At 39.3% G+C, this 20,095-nt stretch overlaps 1 protein-coding gene across 6 annotated transcripts in view; it reads left to right on the top strand.

Annotated features, from left to right (window-relative positions):
• The window catches only part of TNFRSF19 (TNF receptor superfamily member 19), a 54,411-nt gene that overhangs the window by 12,054 nt on the left and 22,262 nt on the right, over positions 1-20,095 (top strand). For all 6 annotated transcript variants that reach the window (XM_081909407.1, XM_081909409.1, XM_081909411.1 and 3 more), the window contains 4 exons: positions 6,311-6,409; positions 8,334-8,444; positions 13,535-13,713; positions 15,522-15,607. In XM_081909407.1, the coding sequence (XP_081765533.1) occupies positions 6,344-6,409; positions 8,334-8,444; positions 13,535-13,713; positions 15,522-15,607 (442 nt within the window). In that variant the 5' untranslated portion in view covers positions 6,311-6,343. The remainder of the gene's footprint in view (positions 1-6,310; positions 6,410-8,333; positions 8,445-13,534; positions 13,714-15,521; positions 15,608-20,095) is intronic.

Raw genomic sequence — 20,095 nt, 5'->3', positions numbered from 1 at the left:
GATAGAAGGAACATTTTAGAGTGACAGTACAGTAATTTCAACCATTTATGATTTCAGTGTAGCTAAGTCTATCCAGAACACTAATCAAGAAACAGTACAGCCATAACAAACTTCCAATACCTTTGAAGTTGCTCATATTTACTGTTTCCTCAACAGTGAAACCTATTCCCTGTTATTTAGCCCAGTGTTTTCAAAACTAGGGGGACTTTAAAAAAAAAATGTGATATGGTATAAGGGTCTAAATAATAATTAAAAAATTGCAATCCCACTGGGGATGCCCAAGACTTTGGGCATCCCTAAAATAGCTCTTTCCTGTGGTCTAAACCACTGAGCCTAGGGCTTGCCAAGCAGAAGGTCGGCAGTTCGATTCCCCGCGACGGGGTGAGTTGCCATTGCTCGGTCCCAGCTCCTGCCAACCTAGCAGTTCGAAAGCACGTCAAAGTGCAAGTAGATAAATATGTACCACTCTGGTCGGAAGGTAAATGGCATTTCTGTGCATTGCTCTGATTTCGCCAGAAGCTGCTTAGTCATGCTGGCCACATGACCTGGAAAAACTGTCTGCGGACAAACATCAGCTCCCTTGGTCAGTAAAACAAGATGAGTGCTGCATCCCCAGAGTCATTCACGACTGAACTTAACTGTCAGGGGTCATTTACCTTTACCTTTTTATCCTAGCTATTATGCACTGCTTAAACTTGGGGTGGGATGGGGTTCTTGCATCCCCATCAGTTCATTTAGAATTCCTGGGTAGCCTGAGGACAATGCTAAGTGCAAAAACAACAAATATTAAACAGACTCTTCTCTTCTCCCAAATCTGATTCTTCAAATAAGATTTCAGACTCCTACAGATGCTTTTGATTTTAAGAAATTAGGGTTGGCATACACACAACTTATATGAAAGCTATATTTTAAGCTTAGTTGCTGCTTTTGAAACTACTTAGCCCTGAATGTTCTTATCTATCTATCACACCAACTCAGTGAGGTAGGTAAGGCTGAGAGACTGTGACTGGCCCAAGTTAGTTTCACGGCTTAGGGGTTTGAGCCCTGATTTCCCCTGTCCTAGTCTAATAGTCTAACCACTGCACCACTTACAAATAGAAATGCAGTAATAGTAAAGCAACAAAGAATAGTTAGCTTGAATAGTTAGTGGTATTATTTTTACTTATTTATTGCATTTATACCCCACCTTTTATCCAAGGAGCTCAAGGTAGCGCACATAGTTCTGCCCCTTCTTTAATCCCATCAAACCAGGTGAGGGTAGCTAATGGATCTCACACCCTTGGGCTTCTCCTGTTTATGAAGACAGTCTCTGGCAGATTGAGCAGACAATACCAATAGTGGGTCCAATGGTCAATAAGGCAGTTTCTGCACTCTCTGTAGAGGGAAGTGAGGGGCAGATGGCGTTTGTCACCCTGGGAAGGTAGCCCATCTAGGAGAAGGAAAACACTGATCCTAAACCTCCGTGGCCTTGTGGGATAACTTCAGAAGAACAAAAGGCTAAGAAGTAAACCCTACACAAATCTGGAGTGGAGTCCCTAAGATGGTTGGATGGTGCCTCCTTCCAGCAACTCCTGCAGCCGAGCTGGTGCCAAATGTGTTGCTCTGCTTTCCTTTGGACCACATCAGCAAGGCAGGGGAGGAGGTGTCTTGTTGCCAATCCAAGACCTCCATACACACTGCCCAGGCTTGTGCTCTGAGAAGATCACTTCAGTGCTGCTAACACAGCAGTTTGACTTCATCCCTGGAGGCACACTCCATTGTCTACTGAGATAGATGGATGCCAACAACCCTGTGAAGTAGGTTAGCCTGACAGGCAGTGACTGTTCCAAGGTCACTCAGTGAGCTTCATGGTTGAGTGGGGTTTTGAATCCTGGTCTCCCTGGTCTTAGGCCAATACTCTAACCACAGCACCATACTGGCTTGGCATGTGGTACTTCAGCTTTGTGGGGAGACAAATAAAGGCAGGGGGATTGAACATGTCAACTTAATACGACGACCCTCCACACTGCTCTCTTTCTCTCTTTGTCTTCCTTACCCACTTACCCAAAAGAAACCTAGTTTGTAAGGCAGCAAACTATATGTGACATACCTGGGACAAAGTTTCATTGAACTAGTGGGGCTTGTGAGTATATTGCCTAGGACTGCACTGTTAGTTCCTCGAGGAAGAGATCTTTCTTTGCTTCCACTTTGAAAAGTACTATGCACATTGACAGCGCTATGAAAATAATTATAAAAACCTTACAACCTATTTGTTTGCCTATTCATTTTCTGCATGCACTACAAACAGAATATAGCATAAGAAGTCTGAGGTTTTTGAATATTTCAAGCTTTATAAGATATTTTATCTCTAACTTAAGCTGTTAATTTTAATTGTCATGCTATTATTATTTATTGAATTTATATACCACCCTATACGCGGCAGTCTCAGGGCAGTTCACCTACTGTGTTCATACTGTTAGTGATATGGGCTGTACAAGGTTTTTAAAATGCTTAGTGACCATTTTTTCTAAAGCAATGTAATGGAATAACAGTTTTTAGTTATTCTAAACCATACAGAATGAAAATGAGAAATAGAGGTCCAACTTCATGGAGTTTGACTGGCTGAAACAATAGGTGTTGTAGTTGCATGTTTACATATGGAAAAACAAAATATAATGCTGCCCACCACAACATGCAGACTGGTGTATGTTTTGGAACTCGGTTTAAAAGTTATGAAGGATTATTATTCACATTAAAATTGTTCTCTTGTTATATTTTAAACAAACTTGGGAGATACTTCTCTTTAGGTATCGATGTGCTTATATTACTGGCTGCTATCAGATGTGGATGGGGACAGATCACAGCTTAACTTACTGGACAATTTAGCAGAAACATTCATTTCCTTTGCAAAACAGTATTTTCTAATGAATGTTTTATGTTGATGTGGCTATCCCTTGGTGGGGAAAAAGTTTTTATATTGTTAATTAAAACTTATTATTAATATTAATAAGTAGAAGCAAAATGTCTACATTAGTTGGATTTGGGATACACCATTTCTGGACATATTTTGCTCTCTGTATACACAGGAAAAGGATAGACTGAATGGCTTGTGTCCAACTGACATCAGTACAGTGCCACTTGATAGCAGCAGAGAACAAATTTGCCCAATAGCAGCCTATTATTAAGTGCAGTAATGTCTGTTTTTAAACCAGAAATGTTTGAACTGGAGACAGAAACAGGAAACACACAGTTGGCACAGTTTCATTCCTTTCAAGACTTGCTTCCAGGCAAGTCAGTCAGTTATTTGTATGTTCCAGTCCTTTTATTTTTTAATCTAATTTTCTTTGTGAAAAGCACTATGTTATTACTGCATATTCTGATTCAGGGATCATACTGCATGCTACACTGAATACTCTTCCTACGTATATTAGCTGAGCCATCTCCTGAGATGTTTCTGTGAATTGAAAAGTGCCTATAAAACTTGTGTGATTAGAAAGTTCAGACATATCTGCTGTAAAGTACTGAAGAGAATTTGCAACTTTTGAGGCTAAATGAGTTCTCTGAAATTTAATATCCAGATGTTCGCAGACTTCTTTTTGGAAGTTCCAGCAGTTGTAAACTTCAACTCAGAGCCTTTTGATGAATTGCTCTATTTTGGAGGCTGAGTAATTATTCAATATATAGATGAGGCAATCGGCTTAGAGTGCACAGCAAGATGAGCATATGTACTTGGCTAGTAGTAGAATTGTACGATGTGAAAATGTTTGGCTTCTGAAGGGTAAGACTTAGTTTCTGCATGTGAAATTCCTGACACTGGTACTGGGTTTGGCAATGTTCATAGGAAAATGTTAGATTTGCTATTCAGTATAAAAATACTCAAAGAATTGCATAAGAAAAGAATATCTCTGTAGAAAGCTTCATTAAAAAAATATAAAATATGTACACATAGCTTTTTGTATTATTTTGCTGGCATTTGTTAACCAGAGATAATTGGGTACAGAGGCGGATTTTAATTTTATTATATTTAGATCCTTCCCTTAGTTATTGATTGGAAAAACTTAGAGCAGATGGCACAAAAAGTACAAATGTGTCAAAGCAGGCCAGTGGAAGGAGCCTTTCTGTCTGTCCCACTACCTGAGAAGTGACTAGCCAATTGGGAGGGGCACTGTGGATCAGCAATGGAATGAGTCTTTTTCAGGTAAATACAGTAAGACTCATTCCATTATCTTAGCATGATTATTGTTTATTAAATTTATACCCTATCCTTTCTGCTCTCCAGAAAGTACCTGATAGAATACTTGCTATGATGTTTTTTCTATACTAGCTTAATTTCTGATTCTTTTAATATATTATTTGTTAGTCCAAGCCTTTGGATGGGATCAGATAATAACTGACAGATCTAGCTCTTTTGCAAATGGGCCCCAAAAAGTTGGTTACCTCTTGTTCTGTTGTACAGTATTATTATCATAATATTGCCATATATCACAATTGTTCCTATTTAGTTTAGTTTATCATTACCAGCTTTTGAATTTTCAAATACCATAATTAAGCATATAAGTTGTAAGCATGCATCACCAGCGTGCTGTGCTATGAGGATTTTATGAAAGGCCTCTTGAAACTGGAAACCTAGAAAAAAAGGAGTTCACTTGGACATTATAATAGTGATTTGTTTTATTTTGCATTACAGCCTGCCAGTTGCCTTGTTACCAACAGTAACATTAATTATCATCTAGCCCTTGGGATCAGCAGACCCAGAAATCAAGCACATAATGATGTGAGCTGTGCACATAGCTCTTCGGGCACAAATGAGATGAAGATTTTTTTGAGTAGGCCTTGTGGGGACTATTTGCATATCTGAAGTTATGTGCACTTGTGGTTCTTTGAATCATTGGAAGTGACTGCTGCAGCTCACCTTGAACCCAAGAGCCCTAAGTCTGAGTGTGAGGAGGAGAAGTGACTGAAGAATGGGATGGGTACCTAGTATTCAGACATTATTTACTGTATATGGCTGCTCTTTTTCAGCCTTGGATATTGATATATAAAAGTAGTATATTTGGATCTTAAAAAAAAGATAGCATACCCAGCTTTTAAAGTGTATGACCAATTATATATAAGAAAAGCTGTATCAAATTTGTTGTCCCTCCTTTGCTAACAGTTTTATTCCAGTATAGTTAGTTGGTTTTTTGCTTCTTCCCACATAGTTTTTGCAGCACCAAAATGACCTACCCAGGGCACAAGCTAAGACAGTGTGTATGGAGGTCCAGGGCTGCCCAGATGACAAGACCCACCAACCTCACCTATTCCTCTTTACACCTTGGCAAAACAAAAACAAAAAACCCTTAGCTCTTGCCATTGCTCCTTTGCTTGCCTGAGCCACCTGCTTGCACATGGCTCCCTTCTCTTCTTTCCTCCTCCTTCTAATTTTGTCTTGGCTGCCTGCCCATCCATATCTCCATCCTCCAGATCCCTCCTCCTCACCTTGCCTAGATCACCCTCCTGCTCACATTTCCTGGGTTTTTATCTCTGTCCTTTGGATCCTCTCACCCACCAGCTCAGCAGCTCACCACACTGCCACTTGTCTGTGTAGCCAAACTGCAATGTGACAACATCCTTAAGATTTTATATATAAGAGAGATTTGCATGCCATTCTAGCCAAATGCCGGCTCAATGAGTTGCTTCCCAAACCCAAGTGCATGTGTGGACCTTTAGCTATGTTCCTTGTGCATCAGGCAGATTTTCTATCTATGTTTATGTCCAAAATACCATAGGTTTTCAAATTAGAATTGGGGTTCTAAATCAGGAAAAAGAAAGGTTCTGTGCTGAGTATGGTTCAAGTTTATGTTTGGCTTGATTCTTAGCTCCAAACAGACTCTTTGTTCATGGCCAGTAGAGATTTACTTTTGATGAGCCAGTGGCTGTGACTGGATTATTGGAGGCTTTGCTACAGTTTAAAGTTGCAGTAACTTAGATAGTAATGCTGATTAGGATGTACCACTTTTGATCCCATGTGAGAGTGGACAAATGACTGAATGTTCCTTTGTACGAAAACATTTACTACATGTAGAAAACTATATTGGAGGGCAGGGAGAACGCTAGGCTAAAAACCCTTCATTCTGTCATTTAGTATATATGTGGAGGAATGTATTTCTCTATGGAGCATGTGGAAGACTAAAGTAGCACAGCCCAAACACTTCTGTAAAGGCTAGGTCAGATTTTCAGGAGTTACCAGTTTTCCCATATGTGATTACTCACCATTGTGCAGGCCTAGAACCTAGATGCAACACTGCTAGTTCATCCACCCTGAAGTTTTAAAATTATTTTCTTTTTTCAGATTTAGTACTTCATTAAAGGAAAGACTTCAGAAATGGATACAAAAAGGTCACAGTGGCATTCTAGCATGCTGAAGTTGCTGATACTTCTAATATGTTTTGTAAGTAGACAATTTCTTAATGTGTGTTGTGAATTTATGCTCCAGTGGGTTGCACAAATGGTGGTAGTAGATGACTCCCTACTGAGGGAGTCAGAGACAACAGTGTGCAGAAGTAACAGGATGTCCTGGGAGGTTTGCTGTCTTCCAGGTGCATAGATTTACAGTGTGATGGAGTTGTCGTCAAATCTTATAAAGTCCACTGACCACAACCCTTCTGATTTGTGTGGGTACAAACAATACTGCCAGACACAGCCTTTGACATATAGCTTGGGCTATGAAACTCTGGGCAGGAAGTTGAAGAACCTTGGGGCAAAGGTGGCTTTTTCAACACTCTTTCCTGATGACATTTGTGGCCTAGGAAGCAAGAGGTACTGGTAAATACTGGAAGTAAACCACTGGCTGTGCCAGTGGTGTTGTCAGGAAAAATTTGGCTTCTTGGTCTATGGTCTCCTCTATTTTGAGGAAGGACATCTGGCAAGATATAGGTTGCACCTTACAGTGGTTGGCAAGAATATATTTGCTTAAGAGTCTTGCAAACCTGATCAGGAGAACTTTAAATTAAATCCTTATGGGGAGGGAGACAATTTTACAGACAGCAGGGGAACATCTGGTATTGGGTATAATAGCTTCATTGATGCATAGGAAACTGAGGTGGTGCTTAAAGGACAAGAAACTACAAGATGGAAGCAGCTGGAGGGAATGACTCATGGTTTCAGTTATTTCTATACTAATGCTCACTATATGGGAAACAAGCAAGACAAATTTGAGCTCTTAAAACAGAACGGCAAATATGACCCAATAGGCATTATTGAAATCTGGTGGGATGAGACTTATGACTGGAATGTAGAAACTGAAGCATATAACCTGTTCAAAAGGAATACACCAAACAAGAAGGGAGGAGGAGTAGCATTGTATGTAAAGGATGTATGCACTTGTGAAGAGATCCATGATCTGGAAGATGGAGGGCAGATAGAAATTATATGGGTAATAATTGTAGGAGAGGCAAGCAACAGTTACCTTAGTGTCTGCTGTAGACAGCCAAGCTAGACTGAAGACTGAAGACTTGGATGCCTTCCTAGAGTAGATTACCAAACATTCAACAAAGAGATATACAGTAGTCATGGGAGACTTACACTTCTCCAATATTTGTTGGAACTCAAAACTCCACCAAGAATGTATGGTCCAACAAATTCCTCCATTGCCTTGCTGACAAGTTTATTTCCCAGAAAATGGAAGAAGCGACATGAGGATCATCTATCTTGGACCTGGTCCTCACCAACAGGGAGGAACTGATCGACGGTGTGGAAATACTGGGAACGTTGAGAGGAAGTGCATTTCTGTCAATAGCATCTACTTCCAGGAAAACACTTCAAAAATACAAATGTTAACTATATTTTAAGGACCACAGATACATATCACCAATTTGACTTTGCTTCTAAACCAATTTAATTAGATAGATAAAAGTTACAACTATTTCAGTTACATGTCTTAATGATAAAATGAATCTAAGCACAGATGTTGCATCAGTAATTTGCTTTGAAAGATTTTTCCTATTGGAGGTGATTAGGATAAAACATAGGTTTATCCACCAATAGAGAGAGCTCCAATACTGTAAGGCTACTGTTTCAACCAGCAAGATTGGAAGCTACTGCCAATGGTCCTCTCACTGACTATAGCCTGCAAAAAGGCCTGAAATGGAGTGTTTCAGGGTGGGGTGCCAGAGGCTCTGGATCCTAAGAAGGGCCACATGCCAAACGTTCAGTGGCATTTAATCCCAAATAAGTGCGTACAGGACTGCAGCCAGGGAGCGCAATCTCAACACCTTGAAAGCACCAGGGGGGGGAGGAGCAAGACATGTAGGATTACACCAATAGAAAGAGATTAACTGCAGCACTATTAATTAATTTTATATTTTCATTTTTAGACAAACACTGTAATTTGTGAAACTGGAGACTGTAGAGAGCAAGAGTTCAGGGATCATGATGGAAACTGTATGCTATGCAAACAATGTGGACCTGGCATGGAACTGTCTAAGGTATGCATTCTCTAAACCATTTTTTATTTTGATCCTATGTTTCGCAGTTATTGAGATTAACTTGAGTATTATGTATTGAGTCACTGAGGGTTGTGAAATGGCACTTAGAAATGACAAGCGTTTTGTTTAAAATTCCCAGTATTAAGAACTTAACAGTCCTGCTAGGTTAGACCCAAAGGCCCATCTAATCCAGCATTGCTTTCCCATAGAGGCCTACCAGATGTCTATATGGGAAGCCCACAAAGATGACACATGCACAATAGCACCCTCACATTTGTGTTCCATAGCAGTTGGTATTCACAGCAACCAATATTCTGTGATACACTTTGGCAGAGTCATTTTATATCATTATGAGGCTATTCATAACTTTTAGGCCATTCCTTTATACACAAAAACATGAAATATGTGATTAGATTCTTAGCCATATTTGGTTCTGGAGTAAAATGTTAAAACAGAAGCTTTGTGGTTTCTGCTTTCTTTTAACTTATTTGCTCAGAGCATCCACAAGCTTAAAATTTAGTAAGAGATTTTATTCTTAAATAACATTACACCCTTTCTTCATTGCTTTTAGTTGAATGAAAAGCTGTGCATCTTATGAGTGTCGTAAATAACATTTAATACTGCTGCTATGTGCTTTTTGCCACTTGAAAGAGCAGAAAGTATTTTCATGCAACGGACTGGTTGCATTTGCATGTAAAGCTAAATAATTATTTGTTGTGATTTGCTTGAACATCTGAACCCACCCTAGGCAACTTGCTGCTGTTAACAATAAACCAAGAAGTGAATCCATGGTTTGTTGTTAGCTTACAAATTGTGTCTTTTTTAAACTAAAGTTTGGGGTTGTGGTCAAACCCAGTGGATTTTTCTTAACCATGGTTGGTTTGCCTAATTTGAGCTCAACAACAACAAATCCAAATGCGGATGAATTCTGATAATAGTCCTTTAGACAAGAAGTTTCCCATAGAAAATAGTGTACACTGAGAGTTCATGACAGAAATTGAGATATTCTGGTGGTGACTCAGATTAGATTTACTTAGGGTTGTCTAACCATCTTTTGTGAAAGCCTCTCCCTTAGTTAACTGCTTCTTTTCATCTTTTATCTTTGGATAGATGGTAAATATTAGCTCTTCAGTTTCTGACACCTCAGAGCAACGTTGCTCATTAAAATCTTACCTGATTTTTGTCCAACAACCTATGATACTTAGATCTCCAGGGGCAGAGTCTTCTCCTCCCATTTGCTTGGGTGGCCAAGTGCCTGTAAGTTTGGAAGCAAAACAGGACCACCCAAATATAAAGTCATTACTTCACACCTGCAGGCTATGGTAGAACTCATGGAATGGTGTCTTTCTGCTCTCCCTACTTCTTCAGAATAGATAACTATTGCTGTTTTACCTGTCCTTCCAATTTCTACCTTGTCTAATTCCCAAATCTTTCTACCATTGCATTATCCGGACTCCTATGGTACACAACTGCCTCCATATTAAAGATCTACAAAACCACATTTTATTTATACTTGCATGCAAACATGTATCTTACAGTGAATACACATGTAAGATACATGTTCACATGCAAGTATAAATCAAAACATTGGCTGTTCTTGTAACATACCTTCCCTTTCCTGCTGGGGCAGGACAGCAGTTTCATTCAGGCTGCAGCTTTCTCCTTTCTCAGCTGATTTGCTGCTCCTCTCATCTCCTATGGGCTCAGGTAGAAGCTCACTAGAGAACTGAGAGATTTGGGGAGGCAGAATGAGGAGGGGGCTGTTGCCTTGGTTCTGACAGGAAAAGACTTCTCATTCTCTGCCCAGCTTCCTTGCTGGAGCTTCTTCTGGGAAGATCACATTTGGTCCTTCATATTCTTATCATATCCCCCCCCCCTTCTGCCAGCACTCTGTGGCCTGGGATATTTTGGTAAGAGAGCAGCAGAAGATTGTGTCAGTGAGGCTGACTGACTTAAAGGTTATGCCTCTACTCCAGTTCTGTCACTCTTTTGGATTAATATATCTGAAAGTCTTTGGGGGGCATGATAGTCCCAAGTAAAATACTCAAATGCTTAGGAATACACAGGGTTTTATGTTTTCTTTTACTTTGTTGCATGAAGCACTGAGAAGGGGCAGAATGTGGTTGCAGAGAGAAAGGAATGGGGTGGCTCGCCCTGCCCCTGCGTGGCTTCCTCTACTGTTGTCTCCAGTTGGTAGGTGGCATATTCCAGCATGGACCCTTGTCCCAGCAATGAAATGACTAGACCAAGCCCTGATAGAGAAGCCAGTAAAGTGGGGTAGGGGGAAGAGAGACAGAGCTGTTTGGGAGGGGGGGTGAGGGAAGAAGAGGAAATAAACTTCATGTGTGTTTGTACTATTAACTCATGGCTATGGAATTCACTATACTTCCCCTTGTTCGATGGAGTCACTGTTAGCAGTACACTGTTAGCAATACACAGCTTGTATCTGTTGGTTCAAGAAAATACAGGTAAAAATTCCTGGTTGCCAAGACCTTAAGTTTGGGGCAAGTACTCTTTGATGAGAGAACCCTTAGCAGACATTTAAAATCACAAAATATGCAACAAACTAAAACATGGAAATAAGGACTGTTAGACCTTTAAAATATGCCCTTGTGAGTTCCAAAACATCTCTCTACCCCCAGCATAGGAAAAGACCACAGGTTAAGAATTGGTTTACTTACAAACTATCTAAAGGTCAGATTCATGTCCCTCCCACTGTTTTTAGCAGGCTTCATTTTGGGAGTGGTTGATGAAATGTGAGCTCCTGAAGAGCCATCAAGGTGGCAGCCACTGTTTTTGTTTCCCTCCCTTAATACAGTGCCTCTTCCTTAGTGATATGGAGGTTGGAGGAGGAATGGCAGCCACTAGCCTGACAGAACTTCAAGAGCGCCAGTGAGTGTTTTCCTAAACCCAAAAAATAATGCCCACTCAAAGTACATTGCCTTTAATGCCTTGTCAAATATGCCTGTGAAATTTGAGGGGTCATTTGGGTTTAGCCCTAGTTATAGCTCATTGCTTGCATCAGTCTGAAGGCTTATACAGTAGATAATTTCTAAATACCGTAAATTATTATACTTTGTCCAATTCTCTGTCCATTTAATTAGATATACATTAGATCACCTTGCTTGCTTTTAACATAGTACTCAAGAAGCTAGTCTATTGTATGTGCTATTTAAAACGTATCTTCCATATCTTTGGCAAGTCTTTCAAAGGAACTGTTTTGAAGCAGTTACTGGATAACATTTTGTCCTTCAAAATTAGCTCTTTCAAGCAATATGCTTTGCAACTCTAACTACAATATGCACATTTCAGAATATGCTTTTTAAAAAGAAACAAATTACTTCATATAAAAATGCTGTGTTTTAGTTTATATAGTATTTAAGGGAAGGATGTGGGAGAAGTGTCTGTTCCTAAAACTCTTGTTCCTGCTATCACCCCTATCCACTACCATTTGCCAGAACAATATAAATGCAGATATCCCTTGCAGTTTGTTTATGGAATATATTTGCAGTAATGACATACTGGTGCTTATTATTATCGAAAAGGGACTACTATGAACATTGTAACCCACTCTTATGACTCTGAATAAGAATTTGATCTTAGTGGGTGTTTTTTTCCAACAACAGGCATAACTTTAACCTCCCTAAAGCCAAATGAGAGAGTCTTTCAGCTGCTTCCTAAAGGCAAAGCTAATCATTATGTCTAGCAGAGGGCTTTTGTAGAGTTAGCTTTTGCAAGAAAGACACCACTTGGCTGGTTTTGGTAATAGAAAATTACAAGGAGGGAAAGGGTTTCCCAAAGAAATAGGAAAGTGTGGGATACACTTGCACTCCCTTTTTAGAGTGAGGACAACTGGAGAACTCAGTGACATCGCAGGACCATATCTGGTTGACTACATAGCACTTGATGTCATCATGCTTACTGTATGACCCCTAAATATTTGGAGCCACCCAGTGAAGAAACCAATTCCTTTTAAATTTGCACTGAAACAGTAGCTGGAAACTGCCACAAAAATATGCAAGGAAGAGCGTAAGAGAAGGCTTTATAATCAGCACTCTAAAATAGCAACATGGTGGACTCCCACATAAACCTGCCTATGCATGGAGGTTATTTTCAGAAGTCCTCCCCAGCCATCTAAAATGAGTCGGGTGGTGGTGACTGGGGAGAAGGCCTTTTTCAGAGTGGCACCTTGCTTAATTAATTCACTTCTCAGAGCGCTATAGGTAATGTATCATCCACATCAGTCAAATACCCTTTTTATTTTCTCAAGAATTTTAAATTAATGGTATATTTTATGTTGCTGTTTTTATTCAGTTTTGCTTTACTATTTTATTAATGTCATTGATGCTGTTTTATTGTATTTGTTATATCATTTATGTGCACCACCTTGGAAATATTGAAGGAAGGTGCACACATTCCTTAAATAAAGTAATTTGCACTCCAATTTTGCTAAATTAATTATTATCATATTCTAGCTATTTTTAATAACATAGCACCAGCTCCTCACTATGTTCTCAGTGTTGCTAATAAACATGGAAAACATGTTAATATTGGTAGTTAATATTTGGGTTTTTAAAAATTGGATCCATGATGCCTTGTCTTTTTAGTGAAAAGCAGAGTTTTTTACTTTATTATAGAGATCAAACATGCATATTTCAAACAGTTGCAAATGGTTATTTACTTTCTTAGTTTAGTTACTATCATTTGATATGCTTTTATTTTTCCTGTTTTGATGTAAATGTCTAAGAACTTAGAGCTTCTGCATTTTCACAAACCTAGCTTAATTAATAATGGACAGCTCAATAATTCCCATAAGCCTGTAATAATGTAGCTGTGGGAGACCATGGAGTCCTTTGTCATTCAAATGCTTAGTCGTTTCTCAAATAAAGTAGATGAATAAGTATTGCTTATAGAAGTAAGGGAGATTATTAGTAGTGGAAGACACATTTGAACTTGCTGAAAGGATTGCTTTTGTCTCTAGAAAGTCTTATTCTCGGAAATAATTACTTCTTTGCTTCATCCTTGCAATCTCCCTTTATTCACACTTCTAAATTTCTGAATAGTGTGTTCTTGCTTGTTAATCCCTACAGGAATGTGGCTTTGGATATGGGGAGGATGCCCAGTGCATGACATGCAGACCAAACAGATTCAAGGAGGACAGGGGCTTTCAGAAGTGCAAACCATGTTTGGACTGCGCTCTAATAAATCGATTTCAGAAAGCCAATTGTTCTGCTACCAGCAATGCTGTTTGTGGAGACTGCTTGCCAGGGTGAGTTAAGGAATCATAAGGAAACTAGAAATAACTTGTCTGCAGGGTTACTACAACACAGTTCAGATTTAGAAAGCCCTACAATCTGAGACTTGGCTGGCTTTCCCATCATAGACTGATGACTCTACCTTTTTGTTTTGCTGATTATATCTTCAGGACTGATTTCATGTCCTTGATGAATACTTCAGTGCTTCAAAGAGAAACATTACGTTATTTCAGCACTATGAAATCCATTAACCACATGTACAATAACCCCTCAAATTACGTATATTTAGCTTGTGCACATTCAGCTTTACACACTTAACAAATAAATAGGGGGTGGGCATCCAGGAAAAAAAGACTTTGGCAATCCCACCTGCCATTGAACCCAATGTGTTTTGACTAGACACTATTTTGGCTTTAGGCACGATCCCCAGAACACAACCCAATGTAAATTGCAGGCTTACTGTATTCCACATGCTTTTCTGGTCATTTTAAAAAAGTTGTAAACATAATATCACTCTGACATGAAAAATTCTAATTTTCATGCTACTGTGCTTAAGCTAGTGCTGAAGAGTTGGTTTATTTCACAGCACAACACGTAGAATTTTATCACAAAGATGGCACTACCTTTAAAAAGGTAGATATCTCTGTTATTTGAGTGACCACAGCTGTGGAACAAGAGCTTAAAATATTCTCATATATGGTTAAATATAAGACTTGGTATTATTTGCATATACACAAAACCATGGTTTAACACTATGTGGATGAGCCTCCATGAGCCCCTAAACAAAGTTTTAAACTCTGTTATTTATTCCTTTCCACTCCTGTTCCATGGCTAGAAGGACTTTTGCCAGGTTTGGTTTCAAAGAATCTCAGCTTAGCATTACTTTAAAAACATTAAATCATATACAGTGGTACCTTGGTTTGCATACGTCTTGGTTTGCAAATGTTTTGAATTACAAACACGTCAAACCCGGAAGTGTGTGTCCCAGTTTGCAACCTTTTTTTGGATTACAACCCATTTTTTTAATTACAAAAAAAATTAAAAAATTTGGAGGCCACATTAGCGAAAGCACGCCTTGGGTTACAACCTGTTTTGGTTTACAAATGGACCTCCAGAATTTATTATGGTTGTAAACCAAGGTACCACTGTAATGGTTAGTTGCTAAACAAGCAAACTTCAAACCATGAATTTATGAATGGTTGTTTAACCAACCATTTGCCATGAATCACAGTTCTCAGCTTATACATAACAGTTAGCCAAGACTCTTTGAATCGAAACTTGGTAGAAGTGCTCCTCCCAGCTGCATGGGAGGACAGATGGGAGAGTATGCTAGCCTAGTGCTTCACATGGTCTTATAGAGGCTCATCCACATAACACAGCAAACCATTGTTTATCATTATGTACAGACTGTTGTCGGGTGGGGGGGGAATGGGCAGAAATTCCATACATAAGCTGTTTGGAATGTTGTACAGGTCCCCACACTCATCAGAACCTTTCTCAGAATGCTGCTCTTTGGTGATGTGGTGTTGGAAATTGACTGTTACTACTGTGAAAGAAGTGGTGGTGGGGAAATAGCTAAAAAGAAAGCTAGTTTCATTGTTCCCTTCCCCCTCCCATTGAGAACTTTAATATCTGTTCTCAGTATTAATAGACATTGAATTTTATCCTCTAACGTAGTCGCTGATTTACTGCATGATCTCACATTTTCCAGAGCTGTTCTTTAGGTACACTCTTCCATATCTATGAAATAAGTCTGTATGTCCTGCTATTAAAATTTTGTAGACAACATGAGGAATGTGTGATCTGTTCCTCTGTCTTTCAGATTCTATAGAAAAACCAAGCTTGGGGGCTTTCAGGATATGGAATGTGTTCCTTGTGGTGACCCTCCACCTCCTTATGAACCTCACTGTAAGTGCTCCTGACAGTAAAATAGTATGATATTGAATTCAGGTTTGTTTGGGGTTTTTTTAACATGTACAGCTGAATTGAATTTGATAATTGAAACTGAGATGCTGCCACAAATACCTCGCCGGAAAAGCAAATGGCATATCACTAAAATCAAACTGCTTGATAATCCTAGCCTTTTAAAAGAGGCTGTCTAGCCTAGGCCCTGCTGATTTCCCAGTGCACTGTCCCAGGTTCTAACATGGGACAAACACTAGGCAGCCCTTCTCCAGGCAGAACTGGTACTCGAGAGCCTTGTCCCTTGCAGAATGAGGCACAAGCTTCAGCTACAAATGGATGAATAGTGTACAAGCATGTTAACCAGTAATTGTTTCTCTGAGTGGTTTCCCAGCCCTTGTTCTTGTTGACCTTGGCTCCTCTTCACTTCTGAGCAGAACAATCCCAGATTTGAAGCTGAGCCTGGCAGTGGGGATAATCCTGGAGTTGTTTGTATGCCCTTGCTTCCTTGTGGTTTTAATGGATGCGTTCTCTTTATGGCAAAAGGAGGAATGAAATGGAGTGCTGTGCAGAAGGGCATGGCTAACCAACTAGAACTGTGAATGGCTGTGTCCCACACTAACATTTTGCTATGGGTCACATGTGTTATATTTTAATGTTGACATGAACCGACAACACCTGTAGTTCTGTTTAATAATGAGTTCTGGTATCAAACTATCTTTCTAGTATTTTGATGCCATTCATGGTGCAGTTTTCTAATTTGTTTTTCTTTGTGTGAAGAACAGTATACATAGGTGCGATATAAATAATAAATAAAATAGTAATGTGTGAATAAAATAATGCATTTTTAGTAAGAACATATAATGTTTTGCATAATGCTTCAAATACATTCAATACATTCAAGTATTAGGCATACATTTGTACACTCCTAATTCTTTATCTCAAATAGATAAAAGTTGCAAATATTAAGGTTATGTGGCTATATAAATTAATCACAATGTGTATGCTTTGGCAAATTTTTGTTTGCTCTTGAATACAAGTTGAGGCTACACTTCCAGAGTTAAAGTCCCATCATATGGTGGGGCATTAATGAGAACTACAGAATGCTGGAAGCAGTTGATTATTACCCAGCTGGCTATAAATTTCAGGGCTAGCTTTCATCTTCACTCTCTCTGTAGACCTCTTTAAAACATGGTTTAAATATTTACTCATGGAAAAGCTGCTTGTGAGTTGTTAAAAGACCATCAGAAAGTTGAAAGGATTTTGTAATGATCAAGTAAGGGGTGTAAAAGGCCAAGAGAATTGTTATCGTTCTTGGGTAAACTTTATAGGGTAAACAAAAAATTCTGTGTCATATGATAATGGCAACTGAAGCCTATGCATAAATTCATTTAAAATAGCAAGTCCAAATATTTGCATTTACTTACAGAGAAATTTGATTGTACAATGGCAGTGCAAGATTTTAAGCAGAAATTAAAACAATACTAAATTAATGTACAGTATATTCAATTATTTCTGTATTGAGAAGAAAAAAACTTTTAATAAAGGTAGGAAAGTGTACAAAAAAACCTTACATTAAATTTTACTCAGTTATCTTCTGATGGGTTTCATTTATTTAAAACTTTTAAAAATCAGATGGAATTCATTACAACAAATAATAATCAAGCCCTTGTTAAGTCTTGGCTCTCCAAGACTGGTTGCAGAATGTTTAAAAAATAGCAGACATTAAGCTCATTGAGAATGAGAGCTGAACAATTTCACTGGCAGTACCTATTTTACATAGCTTATTTTAGTCAAGATGTGGGCTAATCTTATTTTCACCACCGATTGTCCAAAGCTGTATAAAACGTTTGCTCTTCCACATTTGCATGGACAGGCAGAGACCCCCCAAGCCCCAGGCGACCCTCGGGAGGAATAATGACACCTGACAATGTGTTACGGGATTAAAATTGGCCACAACTTTATTAAATTCTCAGATGTAGGAAGGCCTTGGCTTAGGCATTGGGCGTTTTTCCCTCCCAGTCCCCAGCCGAGGATCTGGGGAACATCAGGGTTATCCAAAGTGTGTGGGGATTGGGCTGACTCTGGAGAACATCTGTTCAAGCAGAGAGTCCGCCTCCCATTTCGCCGCATTGTAGGGGAGAGCACTAACAACCCATTGGCGTATGGCCAGTGCCTCCCCTCAAAATAACCCCTTTAACGGGGAACCCTGGGATCACCCCCCCCCCATTGAGAGAAGACAGACTAAAGGATTCCGCCCAAGGCCTACAAACCACCAAAGTCTAGGACCGCAGCACCACCTGCATAGCTGTAAGGAAGAAGGTTAAACTGCGAAAGAAGGTATAAACTGAGGGAGGGCAGGGTGGGGGAAGTTCAGGAGCCGACTGAGGACCAACAGGTAAGTTACACCCTCTATTGTGAGTGTGGGTGGTCCTAACTCTACCTGGCCAATTCCGTTGGCAACACACACCCCAGCCGGGATTGGCTGATTGATGAGGCTAGGCGGAAACCTCCAGGTATCCAGCTTGGGTGGGGGGTGTGAAGCCAGCTACCCTGCCGGGGGTCTAGTAGTCTCTGGGGGGGGGGAGGCGGGGAGCTGCTTGTGACCACGCAAAAGCCGCCCCCCACTTAATGCGGGGAGCCATCATTCTGGATTGCTTCATGTTTCAGTGTCTGGAATAAAAAAGCATTGACTTTCTGCAAGATTTTCTGACTAAACTATAGCAATGTTTTGAACTTTAGGCCAGAAGATGTTTTCCTAACACATGGCTCTTGCCAAAAACAGCAGCTGCATGTCTAGTTTCCTGGCTCCCTGTAACTTCTAGTACAGTTTCCCTGTTTTCACGACATCAAGACATTGTGTGTTTCTCTATTCCATTGCTTTTGACTGCTGGTGGTAAAGCCTTTTATCTTCACATAATGTGTTTGCAAGACATACAGTTTCATAATACTATTTTTATATGAAGCAGTGATGTTTATTTTTCCCAGAATTTTGAATTCTGAGGTTGATATGTATCATCTTGTAAACAAATGTTTTGCCAGATATTAAGTATATATAGCGGTTTTAGTGAAGGTAAGCTTGGCATGCAAGAGAGTTTTTAGAAAGTTGAAATAACAATATTAAGCAGTTTAATAGTGTGATGTTAGCTTCAGATCTTTTGCTCATTAAACTATGAAATAAGAATGTTAAACAAGTGAAATCAGTTTGATAACTTAGTTTAATACAAACATCCTATAAATGAATTTAACTACAGGTTTTCTCTGATTTTATCACACCCTTCTTTGTTACCTTACAGTGATTATATCTTTTATAAATGAAGGTCATTTGCAGAAGTATCATAAATACAATCAGTTGCAACTAAATTGAATTTTAAAAGTGTGCCTTGTCATCACTAATAGTTTAATTATACATCATTAGTGTTTAGTTATACGAGGAATAAATGTCACCTCAGATATTGTAATCATATTTGCCCTTTGTGTGATGTAGTAAGTAGCTAGGGTTGCCATATTTCAAAAAGAGAAAATATGGACACAAAAGTTGTTGAGCTTTGAGCTTTTTTTGGCAAAGTTGACGACATATCTGTTGCCATTCATCCAGATTTTCCCATTTCTGCCAGTACACTGCTTCCGACTGCAGTAACCCTAGAGTTCTAGGACTAGGACAAGAACCTGGGAGATCAAGTTTCTGATTCCCATTTCGCCATATTTCAATCTAACCTACCTCACAGAAATGTTGTGAGGATAAAATGGAGAGAGGGAGGACCTTTACAGCACCTTGGAGGAAAGGTGGAAAATAAATATTGCTTTATATCAGTCTGATTAGAAGAGAGTCTTCACAACACTTTATGTCAGTTACTCTGCTGTTCTATCACATTCAGGTAGGACGGCATAGGTTTGTATTTAGTGAGATGCCTGGAATGGAGTAGCAGTAATCTTATATTTGGGCTGCACTGAATTTTGGAAGAGTCATATAAAGGACTATAGACCTTTCTTTTAATCCCAGCTTATAAAATCAATCAATATGGCTCTTATTATGCTTTTAAAAGAGTGGCAAAACTAGAACTGAATTCTGTAGCCCCTATTCAGAGGCCCTCTGCTTGACCAGCAACACTGATATACACAGTTTCACTATTCATTGCAGTGTTGCCAAAATTTCTATGCACTCCTTCCCTAAGGCCTATCCTATGCTAGCCAAAAGCACAGTGTGCACCTAGCTGGCTTCAACTAGTTTTTCCACAACTTTGCTACTTACTGGGAAAAAACCTTGGGTGGGTTGGTGGGTGGGTGGCAAAACAAGATAATGTAAATAGTGTCATTTGACAAAGACATATTCTAGAATCGAGGTTTATGGAAAGAGCTTCACAAGTTTGTAGTTTTTGTTCACAGCGACTGCAAGTCAGAAATGAAAACAAAGCTTAGATGTCATGAAATGTAAGCAACACACTGGGTGTGTGGGTGTGTTTCCCAAAATAAAATTTGATTGCCTTGGAGCAG

Source organism: Podarcis melisellensis (genome assembly GCF_964234715.1).
Source record: "Podarcis melisellensis genome assembly, chromosome: 4".
Classification (NCBI taxonomy): Eukaryota; Metazoa; Chordata; class Lepidosauria; order Squamata; family Lacertidae; genus Podarcis; species Podarcis melisellensis.
Note: the sequence above shows the minus strand (reverse complement) of the source record. Positions and strands in the feature narration are given on the sequence as shown.